Below are 25,314 nucleotides of genomic sequence, written 5' to 3' on the forward strand. Positions count from 1 at the left end.
CTTAGTACTTCACTTTCACTAGCAATAGCTGAAGTTCCTCTGGGGCTGTGTGTAGTCTGTGTTGCAAGATAACCTTGGACCTCACCAGGAAGCAAATACTCCAGCGGGATAGCAGTACTCGGGCTATACTCAAACACACACGCAGCGTCAGACAATGCAGCTGCTGAGGCAATCGGTAGAGTCAAGTCACCGTGCCGGTGTGTAGGGGCTGTGATAGGCGTTACTTGCTTTGACTCTGGAACTTCAGTCCATCGATTGGCTTCCAGAGATGGGCATAGCTCAGATACAGAATCGAAAGGTACAAATAATGGTGAGCTCTCACGTTGTTCCAAACGCTGGTCAGAAGAGTCGATGGACTCTACACTATAACCTTGAGAGAATTGGATAGCTGGCTGTGTTTCTGAGATTTCAGTAAGATGACTATCGGCCTGGGACTGGCGGTGTCTCCTTTTCTCCTCCCAGACCTGAATTGCAGCGTCGTTGGCGTGTTCCTTTGGCTCCTGATTATTGGATGCCTGTTAGATGACACCCCCTTCCAGGAAGTCCCCTATAACTATATGAGGTGGTGTATTAGACTGTGCTCAGCTTACCCAACTAGGTGACCAAGGCCCCTCCCAATCAATAAGATACTGAGATTCTGTTTCGTCAAGAATACAGTTGATATACCATTCGTCTTCGGCTAAAGCAGAACTTTCGTTGTCGTTTTCTTCGTCACTTGTTATGACGGGGTGCGTATTTTTGTACCTCTTTTTCCTATATTTATCTGATGAATGTGTTGATACAGCAGAGGAGATCTTGCGCTTGCGCCACATTATGCGCGTCCCGAGAGCATCGCCGAAGTAAAGCAATCCATGGTGGGAAGATGATGTAGTAAGCGCGCAGTAAAGAGAGATATAAGTGGGGACTATTTGGGAAATAAAACGCTTGTGGAGGTGAGCCGTAACTGACACAAAGCGCAACAATGAAGAAACCGGAGAAGTGAATGGGAGTATGAAATTCGGTCTGAACTCGGACGACGGGGGATAGCTGCGCGGATGATCGCCGACACGTGATATCTTATCAGTGCCCAACTCCACTATGACGGATGCTCACTCTTTCCTCGGTACCGAATACTCAATCTAACTATATCACGCAGATGAGTTCGATATGGCCCTTAAATTCATCATCTATTTCTAATGATGCCCTGGAGGTAGACTGCGACACCCCTGGTATCAGACTTTTGTCGACAAATACAGTGTATGTAAAACCAATGTGTATCTAGTATCTAATGTCTATACTTCAGAGATGTGCCTGCTCTTTTCTAAATTTCTCAAAATCGTAGCCCAGCTGCTCGATGCTTTTGAATTTGTGTCGCTCATCTCCTTTTCCAATAAACGTTCTTCTTATCTCAGGAAACAGCTGTCGCATCCATCTCTCCCTCTCCCCCCAGTAGTTGCCTTGTTTACCGTTTCCGTTGTCGGGCAACCCTTGGCGCGGTTCAGCACTGCCTGCCCATTTGTATAGTAGATTCATATAGTCCGCGTCCAATGGAAAATGTAGAAGGTGGAATGCTGTTCCATTCCCCTTTTTAATGACAGTGTCATCCTCCCAGGCCTTCATTTCAGCTGCGTCTGGTAGAGTAAGTCGTCCAGACCAGACACGAGCGAAGACAGCAGCCTGATTCTCGGACAAGGGCAAAGGTATTACCCTCTGGGGCAGAACAGGGAAAACGAGCGTGGGGTTGTGGATATAGAACAGATGTTGGTAGGTGTTCAGCACCCTCCGGCCATCCGTAATAACAGGAGGGTCCAGTGACGATAGAAAGGGGAAAGAGTACAGGTAGCCAGTGCAGAACACAATTGCATCAATGTCATTCTCAATCCTACCATCAGCGAAGCGAACCGCCCTTTTGTATTCGGTTGGTGGTAAGAACTCCACAATTTCTGGGACATAATCCTTGTCTGTGGCGTTGGACGGCATCAAGTATGACTCTGTTCGCTGGGACGCGAGCACTTCGCCCTGGCTCAGTCTGTTTATTTGGCTGCCAATATCGATTCCTGATGCAGAACCTCCTACAATGATCACCTTCTTTCCGCGGAAAGGTTCAGGTGAGTCATACAACTTGGCGTGGGAAATAATGCCCGGATAAGTCTCATTCCAGATTTTGATACCCGGTATATCTGGAGTGTACGGAACATCATAATGCCCACTAGCCACAACCACAGCATCATATGTATCGGTCCTGCCGACCCCGGTTCGCAAATTCTTCGTTGTTACAGCCCAAGCATCTGCCCCGGAATCACCAGACTTGATATTCACAACTTGGGTGTCAAGGTGAATATAGTCTTGCACATTTTCTGCGTACTCGTCCAGATACTCCTTCACTGTAGAGTACTTCGGCAATACTTGGGCGTCAGGGGGAAATGGCTTGTCCCCGTAGGCCATTAATTCCTTTGGAATGTTGGTATCTAATGTACTATAAATGGGCGATATAAAAGCTGGCTCTAGTGGCCCCTGGATGTCTGCTGTGGGATGCCATATCGGTTCATCGCCAGGTTCGTTCGGGTCAAGTTGCGGCACAGGCACCAATGTGCTCTGTTTGAGAGCTGGTGGAGTATAATTCCATACCCCACCGACAGCACTTCTCTTCTCAAAAACATCAATCTTGGTGAAAGCCTTCTCTGCAAGAAGATACCTGATGAATCGTGAGTGAGACAGTCTCAGGGTGAGTATGGCACTCAAGATTTGCTTCATACTTCACAGCAGATAGGCCTGACGGCCCTGCACCGATAACAGCCACCCGGCGGATTTGCTTTGAGATCGTCATGCCGAACGTCCATTAACAGCAATGAAGTTTGGCGTCAGGATTTTAGTTACTCGATGTAGCTCAGTTGGTGATCAGATGATCTGTTTTCTGTTATGGAGTTAAATCACCCCGCCGGGCAATGTCGTGATCTACTACTAGTAACATTTACCACCTTAGGTTACTGTACAGCATGGGGCCTCGGATAACATCGTAAACTTTGGTATAAACCAGGGTTTGGAATGGAAGGAAATAAGATTTCTTCACAATGATTCATAAACTTTTATTGATCGGCTTAGAAATTTTTTTTTTTTTTTTTTTTTTTTTTTTTTTTTTTTTTTTTTTTTTTTTTTTTTTTCATAAAATCAAAGACTTATTGAGTTGTGTAACTATGTTCATGCGGTTACATGAATTACACAAACTTCTCTTCCTATGACTACCGCGGCCATGAACGCCCTACGTAATATTACAGCTCCAATACTGTTCCGCAAGCTCCAGATTGTCAGGTGAAGTCACCCGTGCTTTGCTCCTGCCGCCTTTTGAACACAAGCTATCGCTAAACAAAACTACCTCTATCTTTACTGCGAACACACATCTGTCAGGTCACTTAGCATTGGTTGCAGGCAATGCAGTAGTCATCAGTGATGCTATACCAAAGGTGTAAATCCATTAGCAGCTGCAGTGATGGATGCTAACGAGCAGTTTCCAACCTCCGAGCCCTTACGTGCGAGTCGCATCCCTATCGCGCAGCTTTCTCCATCACTTGAACACTTCTCCGAGAGCTCTATCCATGCATCCGTTACTCTTTTGTGGCCTTATTCATCATCGACAAAATCCCTCAGTCTCTTATTAGCAGAGCCAGACTTTCGCCTGCGTCACTCAAATGGACAAGTAAAGGCAGTTTTCCACGGGCACATCGCAGAAAGTGTGGCTCAATCTCATATTGGAATCGGCGATTCTGTTTATTTAAGTCTGAATGGAGCAAGGTTGTCGGATAATGTGACAGCGCCTGGAACCCCTGGCAGAAGCGTGGCATGGGATATGCACTTCGATGATCGTGTGTTTCTCGAGGTACTGCGACTGAGAAGTTCTCAAGAAAATGTGGTGATCTCACTGACTAGATATCCAGATATGGCGCTCATTGAATCATTTGTCGACTGTGAAAGTTGACCCTCCTACCCCCTCACCGAATGATACTACAGATGCGCCACCGGCCACCCCCATTGCCAAGGGCTACGATCGTTCTGATAGAAATCTTTTGATTGATGGGTTGAGCTCATGGCAGTCACCAGCCTTTCTAGGGCGATCGCGCACAGCCTTAGGAGGCCTGGCCGATTCAGTGTTGGACCAATTCGCCGAGGAGGATGGGTTTGTTCCCGGAAAAGGAAGAAAACGCCCTAGGTTTAGCATGCGAAGCAGCGAGTGGCGAGTAATCGACGAACCCGAAAGCCCGGGTGAAAGGGGCGAAGTCCCGGACTGGACTCATATTTTCGATGAAGATTGGGGAAGTGAACCAGAGCCTGGCCCGGACGGCCTCTCCGAAACAGAGGAGAGGCCACCGGATGCCACTAAAATTAAAAACACTGGAATAGACTCGGAGGAGGTATCCCTTACTGTTCCAGCTTCGGAGGCTGATGTTGCGATGGAAAATGCTTCGCTGGCATCTTCTAGGACCAGTCCGGAACGACATATCGCTCAGACCGCAGACGGGATAAGGCTTCCTCCACATGGTATTTCTGGAATAGCCGAGTTCTCGCGCAAACGGGGTGTTCTAAATTGTTCTGGCCACCTTCCGATAGAGACTCCTCGGCTACACCCTATTCCCTCCCCCGGACTCCCCGTTCCTTCGCCGCTCGTTACTATGTCAAACAGTCCACAGGGATATTTCACACCAGCCGCAGCCACGGCGCATTCTCACACCAGCCAGATACCCACAACCTTATCCCGGGAGGTGACAGATTTAGAGAATGAAATACCTGGTGCGCAGCCGGATACTTCGCAGACACCGGAATGTAAAGAGACAGTCATTACTTCAGGAACAGAAGATCGCGCAATTGGTGTTCCCGAATTCACATCGGAGTCAAATTCCACGAAGATTACCCTCAAAGCTACAAGCCAGCCACATACGATGGCTAATACTGGGTTAGAAGGGCTATTACCTGACGAAGACTCGAAAGCAGCCGCTGAACCTGCCCAAGTCCACCAATTTACCCCGCACATATCTGAGAAGGATACGGGGAGACTTGATGGACATCTGGGAGATACTGATCAGTTGAGAAGTCCTAACAGAGTAGGAAATGAATTTGAGCTTGACGAGACGTGCATTGAAGCTCAGATGAAGGCTGAATCCGAAAAAGACAAAGGAGAAACCCATCAGGAGCAAGAAGTGGTTAAGGAGGACAATCTGGAAGATAATGGCCATAGATTTACACGTACCAGTAAAAGTCTTGTTCCTGGGGACACACGGGCAAGTGGTGTAGCCAAGGTGGTTGAATATGGCACCGATGGAAGCGGAGAAGAGGATACAGAGGCACTGGAAAGATCGGGGCACTATCATGACTTGGCGACTCAAAGCGAGACCTACACCCCAGAAACGGATCGTGAGCATCCAACGGGAGTTGCTCATGAAGGAGAGAATAAATGGGAAAGGAAAGAAAGTGAAGGTGAATCTAAAGAAGAGCTAGAAGAGGAAGAAGAACTGGAGGAAGAACAAGCTCAAGGGATTAAAGAAACAGACAGGGAAGGAGATGCAGACAACGAGGAGATGGAAAGGGACGACTTAGAAGCTGAATGGGATGATGAAGAGGGATGGTACGAAGAAGAGGAGGAGGAGGAGGAAGAAGAAGAAGAAGAAGAAGAAGAAAAAGAAGAAGAGGAAGACGGAGAACAGGAAGAAGGCGAAGAAGCCGAGGATATGTACGAAGATGAATACGGTGATGGTGCTGAATCTGAGATCGTATCGGACCAAATGAGTATTGATACGCCTACCCAGCCACCTGCCATGAAGAATGTGCACCCGGAAGTCATCGTTCTAGACAGTGACAGCGAAGATGAAGCCACGCCTGCTTCCCAGGCTTACCCCATGACCACGTCAAGAGATGAAGCCAGTACACAGGAGATTGAGTCATCCGAACCTGAAACATCTGCTTCCGAAGAGGGCTCCCTAAGATCAAGACGTTCAGATAACTCAGAAAGCTCAGAGGATGAAGAGGACGAAAATTGGTCTGATGAAAACTCGGAAGATGAGCAGCTGTTAGATGAGACTGGAGGAGAGATGATGGAGGATGAACGTGGACGAGCGAATGGCGAACAGCAAAGAGCCGGGCATGCTGTAGACGAGCTCTCTGACAATGGAAGTACGAGGAGCGAGCAGGTGGATGAGGACTCGGTTGATGCACATGAGGAATACCAAGCTGACAACGAAGTAATGAAAGAACAACCCGAAACCAAAAGGGGCCAGGTGTCAGTATCACAGCCCATGGATATTAGGGATGCGGGTTCCGATACTGATGAACCAACGCCTCAGCATTACCAATTGGGACATACAATTAGGGCCCCATTTCATGATTCTGAGCAGAGAAATCTTGATTATCACGCATGTACCATGGCATCCGCTCAAGATCCTCATTCCGACTCTAGAACTACTTTACACGAATTTGAGACAGTGATCGACCCGGAGTTGCAAAACATTGGCCTTGCTGAAGAACAAGCAAACAAAGACGTGGAAGAAGAGCATCGTTCAGATTATATTTATGCTGAGCCTAGGCCTGAGGTTCCCGCAAAGATACCTGAGGTTGTTCAAGATATTGATCAAGGTTTGTTTCTTGACGGTACTTCATCTTCACAAGCATCGCACGATTCCCGTGAGGCTGTTTCAGAAAAGTCTCCGCAATTGCAGCATTTGATACCAATGGATACTCAACTCGCAGAAGTTGATCAACCCTCTGTGGATTTCACTACTACTGGGATACTTCCTACATCTGAACACGTACAAAGAAAAACAACTGTACAATCCCAAGGCCAAATGCCACCAGCGATTCAAATTGGGACAATTGCGCCAGCGGAACGACATCTCAATGTCGCTGAAGACGTTGAGCATGAAGCACGTCTCGTCCCTCCCCAGCGGGAGGGAGAGCATGAACTCGAGGAATTTTCTGCGGATGGAGATGTGGGAACGCCAGCGTCTTTCAGTGGAGACCCAGCCCAAGCAGATGAGCTTTATTCAGATGATGAATCCGTTGGAGATCTAGACGAAGTCCACCTCATTGGAATAGACCGCCATTATCCCGGCCTGCACAGCCAACTCTCCTATCTTGCTCCGTTGGCCACTCTTGTCGATCACTACAATGCATTGGTAGATACCATATCTGTTGTGTCGGAAGTCCAACCTGTGTTCCGAGCGGCATCAGGAAAGAAGGATTTTATCTTAACCCTTCAACTCACTGATCAATCTATGGCTGGAACCACTCTCTATGCGCAGATTTTCCGACCTTCCAAAGTAGCACTTCCCTCAGTGGAAGAGGGGAACGCTGTCTTGTTACGCAACTTCAGAGTCAAGAGTTTCAATCGCTCCATAATGCTTATCAGCCTTGACACCAGTGCCTGGGCTGTTTTCAAAGGCTTAGATGATAAAGCACTGACTCATGACCCCCCAATTGAATACGGGAGCGAAGAGGAAGCCTGCGCCACTGATCTGCGCCAATGGTACCAAGAGACTGGTATGGCCATGGTGGCAGATAACCAGCTACAAGCCTCCATAAACAGGGAAAGTAGAGAAGGGACACCCACTAGCAGCGCTGCACTTAGCGATTCAGGGAGCATCGAGTCGACACTGCGCGACGCACGCGGAGAATCGTCTTTCTCGAGTCGGGGCTCGCGGCGGGGCAAAAAGTCCCATCGGAGAATAACAATTCATGAGTTGAGAGATGGAAGGAGATACACCGAGGTTGGCTCACCGTCTGGAAAAGAGAGTATACACGAACTGCGAGACGGAACCGTTTATGCCAATTTGTGAGGAAAACTTGGGTACCAGATTAGATCCTTCACACTCGATGGGTTGTTTGACTCTTTATTTTTGATTTTTGTATATAAGCCTTCATGACGAGTTCACCAGTCTAGGTCTTGGACTGAAAAATGAACGACACAATTTTTGTCTACGATCTTTGCATGGCCCCAAGAAGATGGTACTCACCAATCATCACATTTGAAGCAAGTCTCTCTATGCTGTAGTCTATGATATTCAAAACGCAAACCAGACAGGCTGCGGAAGCTTAAAGAACTTAACGTCTACATTTTTGAAGTCTTGTCTCCTGCCAAGAGATCCATGTTGATAGCTGCTCTGATCAGTTGATTCGCGATAGCAGTTGGCGGCGGAAGTCTCAACCCTCCCTCTTTGTACTCCGGACCAGCCTTATCACCCAGCGCACTTACACCTATTCTCAAAGCCTCCTCGACTTCCTCGACGTCAAACCATTTCGCATCTTCCAGCTCAGGATCGTGGCTTAGGTTGATCGTTTCATGAGCAGGATCACTAACCTGTGCGATTGCTCCAATCATGAGATTTGCTGGGTAGGGCCAAGGTTGAGATGAGTGAATAATGACACGGGAAAGAGTGACACCCGCCTCTTCCCACACCTCCCTCCGGACAGCGTCTTCAACCGACTCTGCTGGTTCAATGAAACCGGCAAGGGTTGAATACCAGTTGGGCGGATAGCGTTTTGAGCGACCAAGCAGAACCCGCTTGGCATCGGTTGAAAGAACGGCCACAATGATTGTTGGATCGGTACGTGGAAAGGAGAGATTGGAAAGAGTAGTGCGCGTGTTGCAGGCAGGTCGTTCGGCTGGTTTTCCCTCCGCGACACGGGCAACGTCTGTAGGTGGACAGGCACGCTTGGTACCGGAATTTACAGAGAGCGTCGGATGGCCGCAAGTGCCACAGAAGCTATTACGGTTATTCCAATCCATGAGAGCGCGGGACTGGGCATAAATGGCAGCTTGGATGCGGTGAGTAAACGAAGTCTGCTCTCTAGATTTCAGCAAAGCTTACCTTCGTCAGCTGAAAAGGTCATGACCACTCTCGACTGGAAGAAGCTCAACCCCTTTTCCTCCATGGCGCTAATCACAGCTTTGGAATTGGTCTGTTGCTCTTCATCCCCCTTTGGGGTTACGTCAAGAGCAAAGAAAGGTGCACCGGTATAGATCTTCCAAGCGAGCCCATCTTGCTTACGGCTCTCGTCCAGTCCAAGGAAGATTAGCTGCGCGGTGGTTTTCCGTGAGTCATATTCCTTGATTGTCTCCTCTTCTGTCTTATCATAAATCGTCTCAGGAACAAGCTTTTCGACTTCAGTATAGTGAGCATAATACAATTCCGAAGGAGACTTTGTAAGGGGTGCAAGGTCCTTCAGAAGTACGAAGCGGGTGGAAGGATGTTTGATAGCTGCCGAAAGGAAAGCATGCTCGGTCCGTAGGAACGAGAGCCGATTTAGAGGCGAGCCTAGTAATATTAGTATCGAAACGGACTGTTTAGTCAGAGCCGGTGGCCTACTGGAGAAGTAATTTACGGTTTCTCTCCCAAATTGTCGAGAGAGCATTGACTCAGCTTGCGTATGGGCAGGAGTTGGAATCTGGGGGTGACTGGTCATAATGAATCTTATGCACGAATCAGATCAGTGAGCGGATTGGGGTGAAAAATCTATACCGGTAACTATGTAGAATGCCAAAAGAGGGGGCAAGCAGAGTAGAAATCGCAAGCGCAAATGTAGACGCCCTGATAACCAGTGATTAATCAGCTGCTTCTCATAACTTATCCGAGGATCAACACGCCGGCAAATGACGTATTCCGGATACTATCACCGCATGCATTTCAGAGATCTTTACTATGAATGCTCCGGTAATACAAAAACCACAGCGGGGTACGAGGGGGAAGCTCCCCACACACGTGACCTGCATCATTGTCGTCCATCTCCAATTCAATTCTTATCGCCGGGAAAGCGCGCATGAACTTGTCTCTTGTGTGCGCTTTGAACGATTTGCTGACAAGATACGGGTTCGGGATCTAGAGATCGGAAATTGGTCACTAATTGAGATTGTCCCCATTCATTCAACATGGGCCACCTTGTCACTCTTGCAACATGGTAGGTACTACATTCGAGCAATTCCTTGCGCCATCTACTTACAAGGTTGCGCTAATTTGTCTTACCTGTCAGCTCCCTTAACCAATGGGCCCTTGATTTTGAAGGCAACTGCGAACGAATTATTGAGAGTATCCGTCAGGCTAAGAAAGCTGGAGCTACTCTACGCGTCGGTCCTGAACTAGAAATCACCGGTAACATGAATATTGACCATGACTACAAAGTTCGATTCATTGATACGTTTATTTAGGATATGGTGTTCTTGATGGATTCCTCGAGGGCGATACGTTCCTCCATTCGTGGGAGATGCTGGCTCGTATCATTGACCACGCTGACTGTCAAGACATTGTGGTGGACGTAGGTATGCCTGTTCGGCATAGGAATGTGCGATACAATTGCCGGTGGGTGATTTTCAACTTGTAAACAGGGTCTTGCTAATATTTCCAAGCGTGATCTTTTATAACCGCAAGATCATTCTGATTCGCCCGAAGATGTGGCTTGCGAATGGTTTGTTCATACCTTATCCCAACACAGTTCGTCTTGTTCTTTGCTAACGTTTGTGAGTTAATCAGATGGAAACTATAGAGAAATGCGGTATTTTACTCCATGGCAGCGCCCCCAAGAGATTGAAGATTACTATCTTGAATCAATCGTTGGTAAAATAACAGGCCAGTATAAAGTTCCTTTCGGAGACGCAGTCATCAGCACAAGAGATACTTGTCTAGGTTTAGAGACATGCGAAGAGCTATTCACTCCTAATGGGTACGCACTTCAACTACGTAATTGTGACTATCATGCTAACATATATGTAGGCCTCATATTCCTTATGGTCTTGCCGGTATGGCCATCATTGCAAGATGTAGCTCTATTCTGGTAGAGACCACTGACCTCTCCGATAGGTGTGGAGATCATTTCCAATTCGTCAGGAAGCCATCACGAGTTAAGGAAGCTTGACACCCGTATCAACTTGGTTACGCAGGCTACGAAACTGGTGAAGTTACCCACAAAGATAGTATTAATTCCGTAGGCTGACGGCCTTTTAGAGTGGAGGCATTTATCTATATGCGAACCAGCAAGGCTGCGATGGTGATAGACTGTATTACGATGGCTGCGCAATGATCGTCGTCAATGGCAATATTGTGGCCCAGGGGTCTCAATTTTCCTTGAATGATGTCGAGGTTGTTACGGCTACAGTCGATATAGAAGAAGTCCGGTCCCCAAAGTTCTGGCTCTTGTAGCCAAAAGCTAACTTCGTATAGGTCCGGACGTATCGTTCTAGTGCTAGTCGTGGTATGCAAGCCAGCAAACAAACACCATTTGTTCGTCTTGACCTCGATATGAGGCTCTCTCGTCAAAACGAAGAAGCTGATCCCGGCCTTGCCCCATCTGAGGCCATTGCGCCCCGCTACCACGCTCCTGAAGAAGAAGTTGCACTCGGTCCAGCTTGTTGGCTTTGGGATTACCTCCGAAGGAGTGGTGCCGCTGGATTCTTCCTTCCGCTCAGTGGTGGTATTGACAGTTGTGCTACTGCCATTATTGTACATTCGATGTGTAGAGAAGTCATCAAGGCAGTGTCAGAAGGAAATGAGCAGGTTATCAAAGATGTCCGCAGGCTGTGCGCTGAGCCTGCGGATTCCACCTGGCTTCCTACTACGAGTCAAGAAGTGTGCAAGTAAGACTGGACTTGCCGAACTTCTAGCCTCTAACCAAGCATGCTAATTCTCTCTTAGCCGCATCTTCCACACCAGCTATATGGGCACCCAAAATTCCAGTAAGGAGACAAGGGACCGGTCAAAGAGGCTTTCAACCGACATTGGATCTTATCATGTCGACTTCAACTTTGATACAGTTGTGACTTCCTTGACGAATTTGTTCACGATGGTTACCAACTTCCAGCCTAAGTTCAAGGTTCATGGTGGTAGTCGGGCAGAAAATCAAGCGCTACAGAACGTTCAAGCCCGCTTAAGAATGGTGCTTTCGTACTTGTTTGCATCCTTGCTTCCTACAGTCCGGCAGCGACCAGGTGGAGGCGGACTGCTTGTCCTGGCATCATCAAATGTAGATGGTAAGTGGTCTCTCCTAAACATACTGGATTTCGCTAACTGTCAGCAGAATGGTATATACAACTTCACCCCTTTAGCCCCAAGTACTCATGTATAGGATTTGTTCAATACTGACCGGAATACACAGTTTGCGTGGCTATTTAACTAAATACGATGCCAGTAGCGCAGATGTATGCCTTAGCCCTTTCTCTTGCCTGGCGCTCTTCATACGGGGCAATTTGATGCTAACAGTAAAACCTAAACTAGTTGAACCCAATTGGCTCTATCAGCAAAGTCGACTTGAAGAAATTCATCGCCTGGTCTCGGGATTCGTTTGAATTGCCTATTCTTCACGAATTCCTGAATGCCACCCCAACTGCCGAGCTGGAACCGATAACATCCACGTACGTCCAGTCAGACGAAGCGGACATGGGTGTAACGTACGCTGAGTTGTCCACTTTCGGCTACCTGCGTAAGATCGCGAAACTAGGACCTTGGTCCATGTACGAAAGATTGCTCCATGTGTGGGGTAATGAGTACAGCCCGCGCGAGATATATGAGAAAACCCGTCATTTCTTCTACAATTATGCCATTAACCGTCATAAGATGACCGTACTTACCCCTAGTTATCATGCGGAACAGTACTCTCCTGATGATAACAGGCATGACCTCCGACAGTTCTTGTGTAAGTAGTCTTGGGCAGTTGAGTTGACAATTTCTAAAGCCTGCTAATGCGCCACTAGACCCCTCTTTTACATGGGCATACAAGAAGATGGAAGACAGTGTCAAGTACTGGGAATCAAAAGGGTGGACTGCTGGAAAAGCACAGAAGAAGAACGTCAAGGCAGACTAGATGGATTTAGCTTAGCTACCAGTAATCTGAACGCGGTCATGTGTGTTTTTAAGGAATAAATACTAAGAGATACATGCCATGGAACATTAGTTGAGATGTGTAAGATCTGGAAGATATTGCCCCTTGAAAAGACCACTTAGCATAGCCAGGTAACCAGTACACGGCATAAGAGTTGAATATATGAGACTAGCATAATGTTTGCTAGGGGAGTTATTTTGAAAAAGGTTATGTGGGAAATTGGAATAGGAACAGTTCATAAGACGCCAACTGGGAAAACGCAGCGCTAAGCAGACAAGACATAGAAAAGGAATAAAAGGCGGGTGAGTAAAGGAGAGTAGTGTGAAAGAAAGCATAATCAGAGGAAAGGAATGATGAAAATCTAAGATCTCTCGACCTATTCACCCTTCCAGAACCAGCCGCTCGGTTTTTCATCAGACGGAGCTCCCTCCGGATTAGTGGGTTCCCGATTGACCTGCAGAGGATTGACCACCTCGATAGATTCATTGCTCTCTTCCCGGCCATCTGCGAACTGCTGAGTCTTTAGGGTCTTTGTCTGAATCGATCCATCAGGAAGCCGGATACGCTCTGTTGAAGTTTTGGTGGATATGACGTAGTGTTTGTTCTCCGCCACCGAGTGGTTGGTCTCCACAGGAGAGGTATTGGTGGACGGTTTTGAGTCTGTCTCTGAAACAGTCTTCTGGTGTTCGCCAGACACCTGGTCTAGGCTGCTTTCTGTATCTTCAACCCAGTTTGCTTTCCGTGATGATACTCTGTTATCTGGGGTTCTGTATCTATCTTCAAGAAGAAGGCGCAGGAGAGGGCTTTCGTGTGCATCCTTGAAAAACTCCCGCTCACGAGCTTCAATGTCCGCAAGGAAACGGTCGTACATATCTAGCTCTGTTACTGACTCAGTCTCAGCGTCACCCCAACTAATTTCCGCCTTTGTGCTATTAGTCGAGGCTTCCTCCTCAGCCAGACTGCGGCCATCTTCTGTGCTCTTTGGACTATCGAACGTAATAGTCGACCATGGTCGGCCTTCTGTTCCAGAGATGTACTTGAAACGATCCCCAAGACTACCACGTTTGACCAGCCCCTGCAGCCAGTCCTTCCCCGATTCCCTCTTGCTGATGTCTGCAGGGTCCCTGTCAAGCATAGGTTTTCCGTTTTCAAGTCGCAAAAGATCCTCAAAAGCCTCCCGCCACTGGGGCTCTGTGGGATCATTTTCAGCAGAAAGGTTCAGAGTAGACATGAGAGACGAGAATACTCCACGCTCACGACTGGACCGATATTGTGCCTGACGCTCCAAATGCAGAGGGGAGTAAGGGCTGAACATGAGGTAGGTAACAGGCCAGGCCGGAGATTCATCGTTTATCATGCTCGAGAACAGGGGCCTATTGTACGGATGGAAGAAACGGGAAGAAACACGATCATCGAACCAGAACCTGTCGAAAAAGGAATCGAAAAAGAAGTCGATATCGAAGGAGTCGTGAGGCAGAGTCTGTCTTCTGGTACGATGGGACTGCCAAGGATCATCTGATCCTGGCCAGCGCGACTTCGATGGTGGATTATCAGTCGACTCGGCTGATGCGCCAGTTTCTGAGCCTGCATAATGGTCTCCTTCGTTGCCGTCACCGCTTCGTCTTTGGCGAGTATACGCGTCTTTGTAGTATCTGTCGTCTGAGAAAATAGACCAATGATCGGGTGGCGGGGCCGTGACCATAGACGGCAGCCCCGTTACTGACTGTAACATGGAGGAAATCTGTTCGTCGGCAAAGCGACGGAAAGCAACGAACGGGTTGTCATCATCGGGCCATAGTTGAGAGCTCTGGGCGGAAGAATCTCTATTGCGGTTTGAATTGTCGTCGCCTGCCATGGCTGGTTCCTCCCCAGCAGAAGGGTCTCGGAAGGGGGACAATCTGATCAGAACAAGAGACAGGTCAAATGGTTCCAGTTGATTTCGATCAGGATGAGATTTCAGATGGAAAGGGAAGAAAGAGGATGGGGGAATGTATGAGACTAAAATAAGCGTTAGCGTGGTGATCGATGAAGCTGTTGGGGATTTATCGCCCCACCTGCTCATCCACAATCACCACGTGATGGCTGCAAACATGGCAAATGCTTTTTCCCTCGACTACTAGCCGTCTCTTAAGTCAGCAGACCCACCCGCCCTTCGGCGTGTTGGTCTGCCTTATCTCAACGCAAAATCCTATATTAATATAAAATTTAAAGTTATTTAAAGATTTTATCTACTACTACAATACCTGATTTCTATTCTAATATTGAGAAATAAATCTTAGATATCTGTATAGCTATTTAAAGCTAAAAAAAACTAAATATTTTTGCGTTAGCGCGTTAATTTAATATTTTTTATTATTAACTCTAAGTATATATTTAAGACCGAGCGACTTAAAGTATATATTCTATCTTAATTAAAATCCTTAATAATATATAAGAAAAGGCGCTAATTTATTAGATTTATTAATTTAATAATCTATATTATTCTTCTATAGCTGGAATAATTAAGTAGAGTACTAACTAGATACTATAATAAAATATAATCGACGGGCCACTTTATATAGTTAATAAAAACTAGATATATTATTTTATTAAACGTCTCTTAAGCGAGTTTTAGCTTATTTAATAAAAACTAAAAGATAAGAATTGCTTTAATATAGAGAAAATAAATATTCTTCAATACTAGTATAATTATCTAGAGTCTATTATTAAATAGATTTCTTTTAAAAATATATATAATTTTAATAAAATCGGTTTTTAACTAAAATAGAAAAAGTTTTAAAAAGTTATAACTATAATATCTATACGAGTTGTAAAAGAAAATCTATTTAAAAAAAATAGGGGAATTAATCTCTGTAATAGAGTATATTATAGTAAATAGTTTTATTTTTTTTTTATATTTTATATTTAAAGGTGTATATTATCTAGAGAGATAGTATAATATAGATATTTCTTATAAATATTAAATAACTCTATCTTCTAAGAGCTATATTTTAAATAAAATTAGTCTTGACTAGATTTAATACTTTTACTATTATATAAAGTGCTGTATCTCTAAAAATAAGGTTTAATTATTACTTTTTAATAGCTACAAGTCTTATTTTATCTATAAATTTCTTTAGTTTTATAGATAGTATTATATTATATCTTATTATTTTTCTTTTTATATAATATATCTTGTATAGTCTTTTAATAAATAATCTTTCTAGGTCTATAAATACTTCTATTATAAACGAAATAATAAGCTTATTTTAAAAAACGCTAAGATAGATAATAAGAGTAATTTCTTAAAATAGATTTATTCTATTTGTATAGAGACTTTTAAATAATATATAATCTAGTATATTTTTAAAAAATAAAATATATATTTTTTAAATTTAGAGCTAGTTTTTAAATCTTTAAATAAGGCTTTAGAATTAGCTTTAAAGCTTTAAATAATTATAATACCATTACTATTATTTTTAAGCTTATTACTATTATCTATAATATAAGATTTTTGTTGAAGTATTAGTAAAGCCTAAAGCTTTATTAATAGTAATCTAGAATTTAATTAAAGCTTTATACAACGTCTAAACCATATATTCTAGAGCTTGCTAGAAACTATTAAATTAGTCGCTTAACTTAAAAATAATCTATAATAATATCTTCGATATTAAAAGTCTTAAAATAGATAGAAATTATAGAGAAGGGTCTGGTATAATAGACTATTAACTATATATAATATAAAACGCTATATTATTAATTATATAGAGATAGAAAGACTATAGAATCTTAAATAGATTAGAAAAGCGGGAACTTTAGAATATAATAAATTACTATAATAGAAAGATATAGAGAATCTGTCTAGTATAAAGACTAGTTAAATAGATAAAAAAGGTTCTAGATTACTTTTTTAAATAAATACTCAAGGCGATATTGTATAGAAATCTGAATAACTTTAAATTTTGTGTTGACATGGGCGTTAAGGTAAGGCAAACCAACACGCCGAAGGGCGGGTAGGTCTGCTGACTTAAGAGACGGCTACTCCGTACTCGGTATGTACAACGTTCGCTCACCGAAATATACATTAATTGTTGGACTGACTACATGACATGACATGACACATACAGACATACAAGAGCTACATACGGTCAAAGACGGTCACAGACGGGAGCGGTCTTCAAATTCCTCCCACGCTCCATCGAACCCGGTTGAACGGACCCACACGGAATGTTCATCGGAAGTTGAATCCATCACTATATCCGTCGTCAGCTAAGGTTGCAAGGCACGGGTTTCAACTTCGACTCACCCATATTCCCGATCTTCAGCCACATATCGCCGGTGATCGTCAATCCCAAATCGTTGGCTTTGGCCTCGTATGGACGGCAGACTCTCTCTCCGTTCGCTACAGCTCTTACCAATTTACCAATATGTCCATCATCTCTTGGATGTGCGTTGGCATATGCGAAAATATCCTCCCATGTCCTCGAAGCCTGATACTCAGTCACATCACTGAGATACAGCTCGGGTGTATTGCGAGATACATATAGCAATAGGTTCAATCGTCCTTTCCATTCGAGGAGACGTAGCTTGGAGCGCACCTCTAGCCACGGAAGTGAGATGAACTTGGTGAGAAATATCGTCGCATTCATGCCATGTATATAGAAGAAGTCAAACTTAACCTGCTTGGATGGTCGTTGAGCAGTAGCTGTGAAGTAGGCTGAAATGTCGTTACAATCAGTACCCGCTAATGTAGACGCTGGCTTCGTAAGTACTTACCAACCGTGTCGACTATTTCGACAAGCTTTTCTTCTATTTGATCCTCGGAGATGGTGAATTCTGCAGCATGCTTGATCATTTCATCGGGTGCTCGTACAAGGACGCCGTCCCTCATCCTATTCTCATCGTCCCAATGCGCGGAATTCGCTAATTTCTCATTGTTGCGGATTTCCTCCAGGATTTGCAGCAATGTCTTCTTTCCAGGTTTGCCAATGCCCCCCGCTGCTTTTTCGGCGGGTAAGAGAAACATTGGGCCAGTCCAGTCCTCATGAGTAGCAGCTTGGGCAAGGGCCTCTGCTACGATGGCAGGCTGATTGAACTCAATCCCGAACCCCAAGTGGATGAGTGGATGAATGAGACCTAGAGCATTGCAACACAAGTAAGTCCTATAGATACGGAATGCTGCCAACTAGACTGAGATATGCATGCACTCACCTCCAAACAATCTTACGAGCATATCTTCCGCGAGATCATCCCCGGCGAAAATGTATTGGTTAACCACGTTCTCGACACCTTTCGTTTCAATCTCACGTTGGAAATATTCCAAGAAATTGGGGTAATTGTTTCGTTTGCCAAGGCATTCTTTGAATCGAGCCTGGTCATACAAGGACTGAACCACACTGTCATTGGCCGGTAAAGCAGGCCTCTGGTAACTCTTATTTCTTTCAAACGCAGCCTTAATCTCATCCGGGGAAGCCCCGAGGGCAAACATGGTTAAAATATGGTGGACGATGTGGTCTGCTACATTAGCATGGAGATCTTTCACCACTGATAAATATGAGGTATCAAATCGAACATACTGTGGAATCCGGAATCGTTAAAGTAAATATGGTGCTTCTCTAGATTCTCCTGCAAGACTTCGCTAGCAGCTCGAGCAGCGTCCTCTCTAACCCCAGCGGAGTAGACACCGGAGTCAGATGTGGACAGCTCAATCTTCCGTGCCGTGGCCATTGGATTTCGTAGAGCGTTGACACGGTATGTGGTTTCGGAAGAGGCAAGGCGAACCCCTGCTGCTCGATAGTTAGATTTAGCAGCGATTGTGCTGAATAGCGACGAGAATGAGATGCGCCGCAAATGTTGGACAGCCGGAGTATAGCAACTTAAGCGTTGAGAACGGAAACCCCGAGGACGAATGGCTTGAAGCCTCCTCGGCAAATTCATGAAAGCTGGGCAGAAGTGATGGCCAGGCAGCCTTGTCTTATGGCAAGCTTATTTAAGTATACCTAGTTCCAATATGCGGGGACAGGCAGTACTACTACTCCTAGTGAGTTAAAGTGCAGATCAAGGTCGGGCTTCGGGGCTTCGCGACGCCCGAGCGACGTCATATGCAGGCCAGGGCCAATCATTCAAGAAAGGTTGACCAATTTCTCGTATTTTAGCTGTTTGTCTCGTTGCTTCTCATTGAACATGCAGTGAAAAAGGACTTAGTAATCCGGACATCACAACCGAGTCTGGATCGCTTCTCGATCGGGCTGCTTACACATTAACAGCTCTCACCTTTCAACCAAATCCAACGGTCTCGAACATTTCAAGGTCACAAAAGGTTCTGTACAAAGTGGTCTCGTAGTTGTGAATCGCTTTTCTAACGCGCTCCATTTAATTATTGATCAAGACAACTAGCCATACTAGGAGCTAATCGGATAATATCAAGACTCTTGGAAGCGCTTTTCTTTGATATCAAGCCTAGTACGCATATGAATGTTCTTATAATATACTCCTGTAATACCATTCTATCAGGAATTCCCCAGCATAATAACAGAATGGGCAAATCCGTACCACCTGAGCTAGTCAAGTCATATTTCTCCTCTGTTGATTCCTCTGATACTTCAAGGATCGCCTCGCTCACGAGCTCGATAGCCTTATGTATCTTCCAGCAACGACCAGCTCGGTGGCCGAACAACTTCAATCCAGAGGCGCCCCCGAAGCTGACGAGCTTCGATTATAAACGGACCCCTTTGACTTTCTTCCCTCTTCTTTCTCTCTCCTAGAAAACTTCCATTCACCTGTCTACCACTTCGAGTACTATCACCTAAATCAAACAATACCAACTTTAAAGTCATCAATCATGAAGCTTCTCTATCTAGCACTTCTCCAATTCCCCGCCCTATACCTTGCAGCCCCGAGGGCCCCAATAAGTGTCTATCAATCAAGAATGGGCCTTCCGTATGGCAACCCTTGTATGTAGACATGCTCTGTAGCAACTGAGCCCTAACTAATCAAGACAAGTTCACCCTACATGTATTGGTCTCGATAGCTACTGCTGCACCTGGGAGGGATGCCAACGGTGCTGTACCTTCTTGTATTGCTATCTAGACAGAAACCCGGCCGAAGGACGCTGTGTTTCTTACTAAGAACTCTGTGAACACACTGAGGTTGGTCCCTTTGGCGGTCTCTAATTCCCTTCAGCTTCCCAATGCAAACGTTGTCATCTAACGAGCTTCAGCTGATTCTCGGGTCACCCTAGCTTTCTCCCTCGGTTATCGGTACCTTTAGGTATTATTTAGGGTTTAGCTGGGAATTTGTATTCTCAGAGGGAATATGTCATTGTAACTAGGAAAATTCCCAGGTTATTTATACTTTATCGCCCCATTGAGATCCACGCAAGGAAAGAAGAAGCTCTAACAAGCTCTCTGTAGTATGAACTGTAATGACACCGGCCTTGGACTGTCCACTCGGTCATATTGTTATCCTAGTTGACCATTGAGTCCGGGATGAGGGTAAGGGGATAAGGATATAGAGTCTTAAGCAGTAGCCCTTTAGCAAGCCCCGCTTCTCCGAATGGCAGAAACCTGTCATAGTTCAATTCATCTAGTAGAGAGGACAAATCAGCCAGAAAAGAAAATGTGCTCTAAGAGGGGAGGTGGTTTCCCTGTGTATTTGGACTTTGAGTAGTCAGAATAACGCAAACAAGCCAAGAACTCGTTCATAAGATGACACCGTCATAACGACCTTTCCTGGATAGTGGGTACTGTGCCTCAGAGGACAGTAATAGGCAAGTACTAAGATCTTCTAGTCACAGAGTTCACCCTTCAGGAAAAGGTGCAGAAAGAGATGTCAATCATGGTATCCATCAGTTATCAACCGTGTCCCTTTAACCCAAGACCCGTTCCCAAGACCAACGAATCCTGGAGTCTCCAGCTCAATGACCATAGTTAGGTAATTATGAAAGAACCCACATCGATTAGGCTAAAGACTCTGCAGCACTAGACCAGGGGTAAAATGCTTGGATTTGCCCCAAGATAGAATGTGGGACCCTTGATCCATTTCAACGGCCAAATATGAAGATTACGACCCAGCTACACAATACCACCGAAGTTTACCCCCAAACCATCCGACAAGAGGGGCATACCGGTCCTCAGACCGGTGTATGTCTTGAATAACCTCGGGAGATTTCGACTGAAACTTGAAGACTAGTGTGTGAGAAACTATTGCGGCCGAGTGTATCAGGTAGATGATAAAGATGGTCGGAAGGCTAGCTGTCGTCAACGTGTCTTGGCTCGACTTCTGTTCAAACATCGGAGGATTCATTTATCGACGGTCTGTGGGTCTAAGGGTCCGGTTTATAGGCTTTCGATCGAGAAGCTCGCTTTGGCATGCATCTTAATTCTGCTACTATTCCTCCTGAGGAGTGAGGATAACGCATGTAGTATGACGAAACTATTCTACCTGGGAAAGACTAAGATGGATATGCATGTTTAGCATGAAGAGACTATTACTATGATCTACTATCGTGTTTCTTGTTTATAGACCTAAATGACAGCGAGCCCTTTTTGCTTACTCCAGTATTGATTAGCACAGTCCTTTCAATAATAAACTAAGATAGAGCATATAAGAACTCAAGGCCTACCACAAGAAGACACTAGTAGCCAACAAGCTATCCAGTCATTCTTTCTTTATAACCTTTTCTTTCCAAAACCCTACACTCACTCACAACTTTCACCCAATCCACTCATTCAACCTCAATATACTGCAACAATGCGCTTCTTCACCCTCGCAATCACCATCTTCGCAACCAGCACCCTCGCTGCCCCCGCTCCGGCCCCGGCCGCCATCAACCCCGACTGGATGGGAGGCATTCTCAACATCTTCAACAGACCCCACGGCAAAGTCAGCGCTGAAGCCAGTGCTAGTCCTAGTGCCAGCACTGCCAGTTCCAGTGCCGCTGTGACTCCTACTCCCAGTCCCACCGTCGGCACCATTGTCCCGCTGTAAACCTGTCGGTATACTACCTACCCTTGAAGTACATTCTAGCCAGGGCGAACTAACGGCTATAGAAACCAGGCTTGGTGCAAGGGAATCATCGCTGTTGTCAGCTTTCGTGCGGGGTATATTTGATATGGATGAAAAGAAAGGGCGGAACGGAGGACAGGCGTAGCTGTCTCGGTAGCCTCCCAAGTAGCTTTTCTGTTCGATTTGAATGGGATTCCCAGGGTGTATATACTTGGTCCTAGGTGCTGCGGTCGGTCAAATTCAATCTTGTTGAGCCTGTCACTGAGGTAGGTCTTGTCCATGGGATATTGTTCGATGCCAACTATTCAGCTGAGTGCCATTTGTAAGAACTTATCATATACATGGATATGGAAGGTATTTGTCAAATTATAGTATGTTTATTATGTATACTTCGTAACTTGATGCAAACTGCTTTTCCAAACAGATATATGACCAATGCAACCCTATTACCAGGAGAAAAAGTACCAATCTGATGAACGAAACTGGCTTCCATCTGAACTGCGCTGGCATCTCAATCAATGCATGCCAAATTCCTCCATTTCCTTCTTCCTCTTCTGACGCTCCCGCTCTATCTTGCGGAACAGTGGATGGTGTCCCACTTTGTCCTTCAGCTGCTTGTTCCTGCTCTTGTTGTACTCAATATATGCCATGTCCTCTCCACCGGCCAAGCCGCTAAGGGTAGCTGCACTGCGTTTGACGGCTCCCTTCTTAGCCCTTGGACCACCAGAACGTTCAGAGAACAAGTCATCAGTTACGGCTTCAACATCCGCAGACGTTTCATTTTGCAGCATGACCTCCTGTAAAAGCTCGCGTCGTTCACTAGGGGTTGCGTAAGCGAGTCCCTCCAGATTTTCAATGCCTTGAAGATGGGTGATAACTTTGAAAGCGTAGCCTTGGTCGACAAGGAAAGCTTGTCGTTTGGAAGAATAGAACATCTCGTCCGTATCTTTTGAAACAAGAGAGTAGAAGAATGCATTGAAGCCCTCGTCGTTACGACGCTTAGCTCGCAGAATTCGGCCCAGCCGTTGAGCTTCTTGACGACGGGAACCGTAGTGTGATGAAATCTGAATCAGACAGGTTGCCTCAGGCAAATCCAAGGATGTGTCTCCGATCTTCGACAGGAAGATGGTGTTGACTTGCTCGTTGTGCTGAAAGTTCTCCAAAATCCGCATACGCTCATTCTGGGGAGTGCCACCATAAATGTACGCCTTATTCAACTTAAGCGCGTAACGCTCAAGAGCATAGACATTATCAGAGAACACAATAACCTTGTCTCCACGCTTTTCATGGTAGTCAATGAGGAATTGGCAAGCTTGAAACTTCCGTGGATTCATGATGTAGAGTAAAGCTGCCTTTCTCGATTTTTCTCTCATATACTCCGAGTAAAATTCCGTAGTCATAGGACACCACACCTCAGCGCATTGGACCTTGGCAATGTGCCCTTGCTCCGCAAGTTCCATCCAGTTCGCTTCGTATAACTTCGGACCAATCAAAAAGTTCAAATCTTTAATCTTGTCATCTTCACGCAAGAGAGTAGCAGTCAACCCGAGCTTGCTTTGGGTCGCGATAGCCGATGTAACTTTACGGAACATAGATGCAGGCACCACGTGCACCTCATCAAGAATCATTAGACCCCATTCACGCGATTGAATCCAGTCCATCATTTTCTGTGCGTCATGAGACCGGGCTCTTGTTTGGGAAACCATTGAATATGTCGAAACAATGATACCGGTCGATCTGCGGAACTTCTCCTTGTTGTCAGAGGTGAAAACAGCAATATCACCTGGGTCAATATTCGACCACCGCAGGAACTCATTTCTCCATTGGACCACAGACATGGAGCTAGTACAAAGAATTATTGTGCCCTTCTTGATAGTGCAAGCAGCCGTGATACCGACTAGGGTCTTTCCGGCACCACAAGGAAGGACAATGATACCACTCTTAGCACGTCCGTTACCGAACATCTTACTCAAGCTCTTCTCCTGATAACTTCGAATTCGAGCTTGCGGCTTCAAGTCGATATCCAAAGTGGGATTGATTTCGTCGTTCCGAAAGTCATACTCTTCTAATGCTGGACACCCCATTGCCTGGCAGCGGGCCTTAACAGGTTCCACTGCTTCATTCGGAATTTCAAAGCTGTGAACCTGAGCTTGCTCTTCATCATCATCTTCATCGCGAATGGCCAAAAGTAAATCATCCTCCTGGCGCTTCTCTCCTTGGTTATCATCTGCCGGTTGCTGCTGGTCCGTACTCTGCTTCACTCCTGCTGCATCCTTGGTACCAGGGATAACAAGTCCACCCATCTTTGGAGCAGCTTGCTGGATGATACCGGCCGACCCGCCCTGAACTCTCTGAGCCCCAATGACTTCATCCTGCAGAAGCATCTGCAACATGGATGGATCGGTACTTTCCACGAAGAAGCGATTATGTTTCAACACGACCTTGATCTTTCCGTATGACTTCGTAAAATCGATGATGAAGGATTTAATTGTATCCGGGAGGGGCGTCTTCGACAACCGGTCAAGGAAGTTGATGATATCCTGAGGCTGGAGACCAACCGAGACAGCCGCATACAAACTGTTTCCCGTCAACCTGTATTCGTGCAGATGGGTCGGACGTGACAGCGGTTCGGCGATGGTGGTCAGGAAATCCTGCGCCTGAGGAGCCAAGGGCGAGAAGCTCTCCAACGTGATGGTTCCTTTCAAAGGGTCGATCCATAGCGGACGGTTTGCGTGATCCGGTTTCAGAGGGAGCGACGAAAAGTCCTTGTAGCCGAAATTTGGATCTTGCTTCTGGACGGCAGAGCTCTTCTTGTTACTGAACGATTCGAGGGAGAACTTGTCGACAACCTCTTGAAGTAAGTCAGCACCTAGGTGGTTACTTTTCAAGAAGTCCACTTGTAATACCATTCAGGCTATCTTCCTTTGGGTCGTATTCGGAAAATTCATCGCTACTATCGACATCCTGGATGTCAGGTACCGGGGTCGCACGCTTCGAAGCTCTACTTGACCGACCGCCTAACGAAGGTCAGCCCTGTCATCTACCTGATCCCTGGGTGGGAATCATACTGTCGGTTGCCTTGCGCTTAATAGGCATTATTTTGTATTGTGTTATAATCCCCTGAAACCGATGTCTATTGTCTATTGTGCCGATGTTATGCCAAAACGAGTGTGCATACCCCGAGGCTACCAGCGCCTCAGCAAAGTTCCAAGCAAATCTAAAGGTTCCTTTTTTGTAATACGAGCAGTATCTTCCAGCTGATGTAAAGTTGAAAGAAGCCGGAAGCGATAAGGGGGCTGAAGGGGATGTAGGGCAAGAGAAGGGTGAAGGAGATGAAAATCAGATGTAATCCGATGAGATCGATGACTTTACTCCGATGTTGTTAAAGCCTGAGGCAAAAAGCTGTGGCGAAGGCGGAAGTGGAGGCTGGTTGGTCGGTGGCACAGCAACGAGCTTTGCCGACCTTCGGCCGAGTGTTGACGTAGTTTCCATTCCGTCTTCACT

The 25,314-nt window shown here is 45.7% G+C and overlaps 7 protein-coding genes across 7 annotated transcripts; 1 reads left to right on the forward strand and 6 right to left on the reverse strand.

The window, feature by feature from the left end:
* Positions 1 to 1,278: 1,278 nt before the first annotated feature.
* Positions 1,279 to 2,806, reverse strand: AO090102000543 (putative flavin dependent monooxygenase; the record flags this gene model as incomplete). The annotated part of the gene is made up of 2 exons (XM_001822646.3): positions 1,279 to 2,674; positions 2,736 to 2,806. 2 exons carry the CDS (start codon positions 2,804 to 2,806, stop codon positions 1,279 to 1,281), a joined length of 1,467 nt encoding a protein of 488 aa, XP_001822698.1.
* A 2,598-nt stretch (positions 2,807 to 5,404) lies between these two features.
* Positions 5,405 to 6,262, reverse strand: AO090102000542 (uncharacterized protein; the record flags this gene model as incomplete). Its single annotated transcript, XM_023236769.1, has 3 exons — positions 5,405 to 5,462; positions 5,520 to 5,813; positions 5,862 to 6,262. 3 exons carry the CDS (start codon positions 6,260 to 6,262, stop codon positions 5,405 to 5,407), a joined length of 753 nt encoding a protein of 250 aa, XP_023091866.1.
* A 1,806-nt stretch (positions 6,263 to 8,068) lies between these two features.
* Positions 8,069 to 9,423, reverse strand: AO090102000541 (NAD(+) diphosphatase; the record flags this gene model as incomplete). The annotated part of the gene is made up of 3 exons (XM_001822644.3): positions 8,069 to 8,775; positions 8,829 to 9,275; positions 9,327 to 9,423. The coding sequence occupies 3 exons, from the start codon at positions 9,421 to 9,423 to the stop codon at positions 8,069 to 8,071; spliced, it is 1,251 nt and encodes a 416-aa protein (XP_001822696.1).
* A 463-nt stretch (positions 9,424 to 9,886) lies between these two features.
* AO090102000540 (glutamine-dependent NAD(+) synthetase) lies at positions 9,887 to 12,807 on the forward strand (the record flags this gene model as incomplete). Its single annotated transcript, XM_023236770.1, is given in 13 exon segments — positions 9,887 to 9,915; positions 9,988 to 10,106; positions 10,163 to 10,313; positions 10,361 to 10,419; positions 10,485 to 10,771; positions 10,790 to 10,903; positions 10,956 to 11,120; positions 11,172 to 11,584; positions 11,643 to 11,977; positions 12,022 to 12,028; positions 12,103 to 12,145; positions 12,222 to 12,639; positions 12,698 to 12,807. 13 exon segments carry the CDS (start codon positions 9,887 to 9,889, stop codon positions 12,805 to 12,807), a joined length of 2,250 nt encoding a protein of 749 aa, XP_023091865.1.
* Positions 12,808 to 13,201: 394 nt separating this feature from the next.
* On the reverse strand, positions 13,202 to 14,680 carry AO090102000539 (uncharacterized protein; the record flags this gene model as incomplete). Its single annotated transcript, XM_001822642.3, has 1 exon — positions 13,202 to 14,680. The coding sequence occupies one exon, from the start codon at positions 14,678 to 14,680 to the stop codon at positions 13,202 to 13,204; it is 1,479 nt and encodes a 492-aa protein (XP_001822694.1).
* A 2,282-nt stretch (positions 14,681 to 16,962) lies between these two features.
* AO090102000538 (questin oxidase family protein) lies at positions 16,963 to 18,741 on the reverse strand (the record flags this gene model as incomplete). Its single annotated transcript, XM_023236771.1, has 5 exons — positions 16,963 to 17,057; positions 17,111 to 17,521; positions 17,581 to 17,940; positions 18,016 to 18,348; positions 18,381 to 18,741. The coding sequence occupies 5 exons, from the start codon at positions 18,739 to 18,741 to the stop codon at positions 16,963 to 16,965; spliced, it is 1,560 nt and encodes a 519-aa protein (XP_023091864.1).
* A 3,584-nt stretch (positions 18,742 to 22,325) lies between these two features.
* On the reverse strand, positions 22,326 to 24,906 carry AO090102000536 (TFIIH/NER complex ATPase/helicase subunit SSL2; the record flags this gene model as incomplete). Its single annotated transcript, XM_001822640.1, has 3 exons — positions 22,326 to 24,661; positions 24,717 to 24,827; positions 24,879 to 24,906. The coding sequence occupies 3 exons, from the start codon at positions 24,904 to 24,906 to the stop codon at positions 22,326 to 22,328; spliced, it is 2,475 nt and encodes an 824-aa protein (XP_001822692.1).
* Positions 24,907 to 25,314: the final 408 nt, after the last annotated feature.

This window comes from Aspergillus oryzae, chromosome 4 (genome assembly GCF_000184455.2).
Source record: "Aspergillus oryzae RIB40 DNA, chromosome 4".
Taxonomy (NCBI): Eukaryota; Fungi; Ascomycota; class Eurotiomycetes; order Eurotiales; family Aspergillaceae; genus Aspergillus; species Aspergillus oryzae.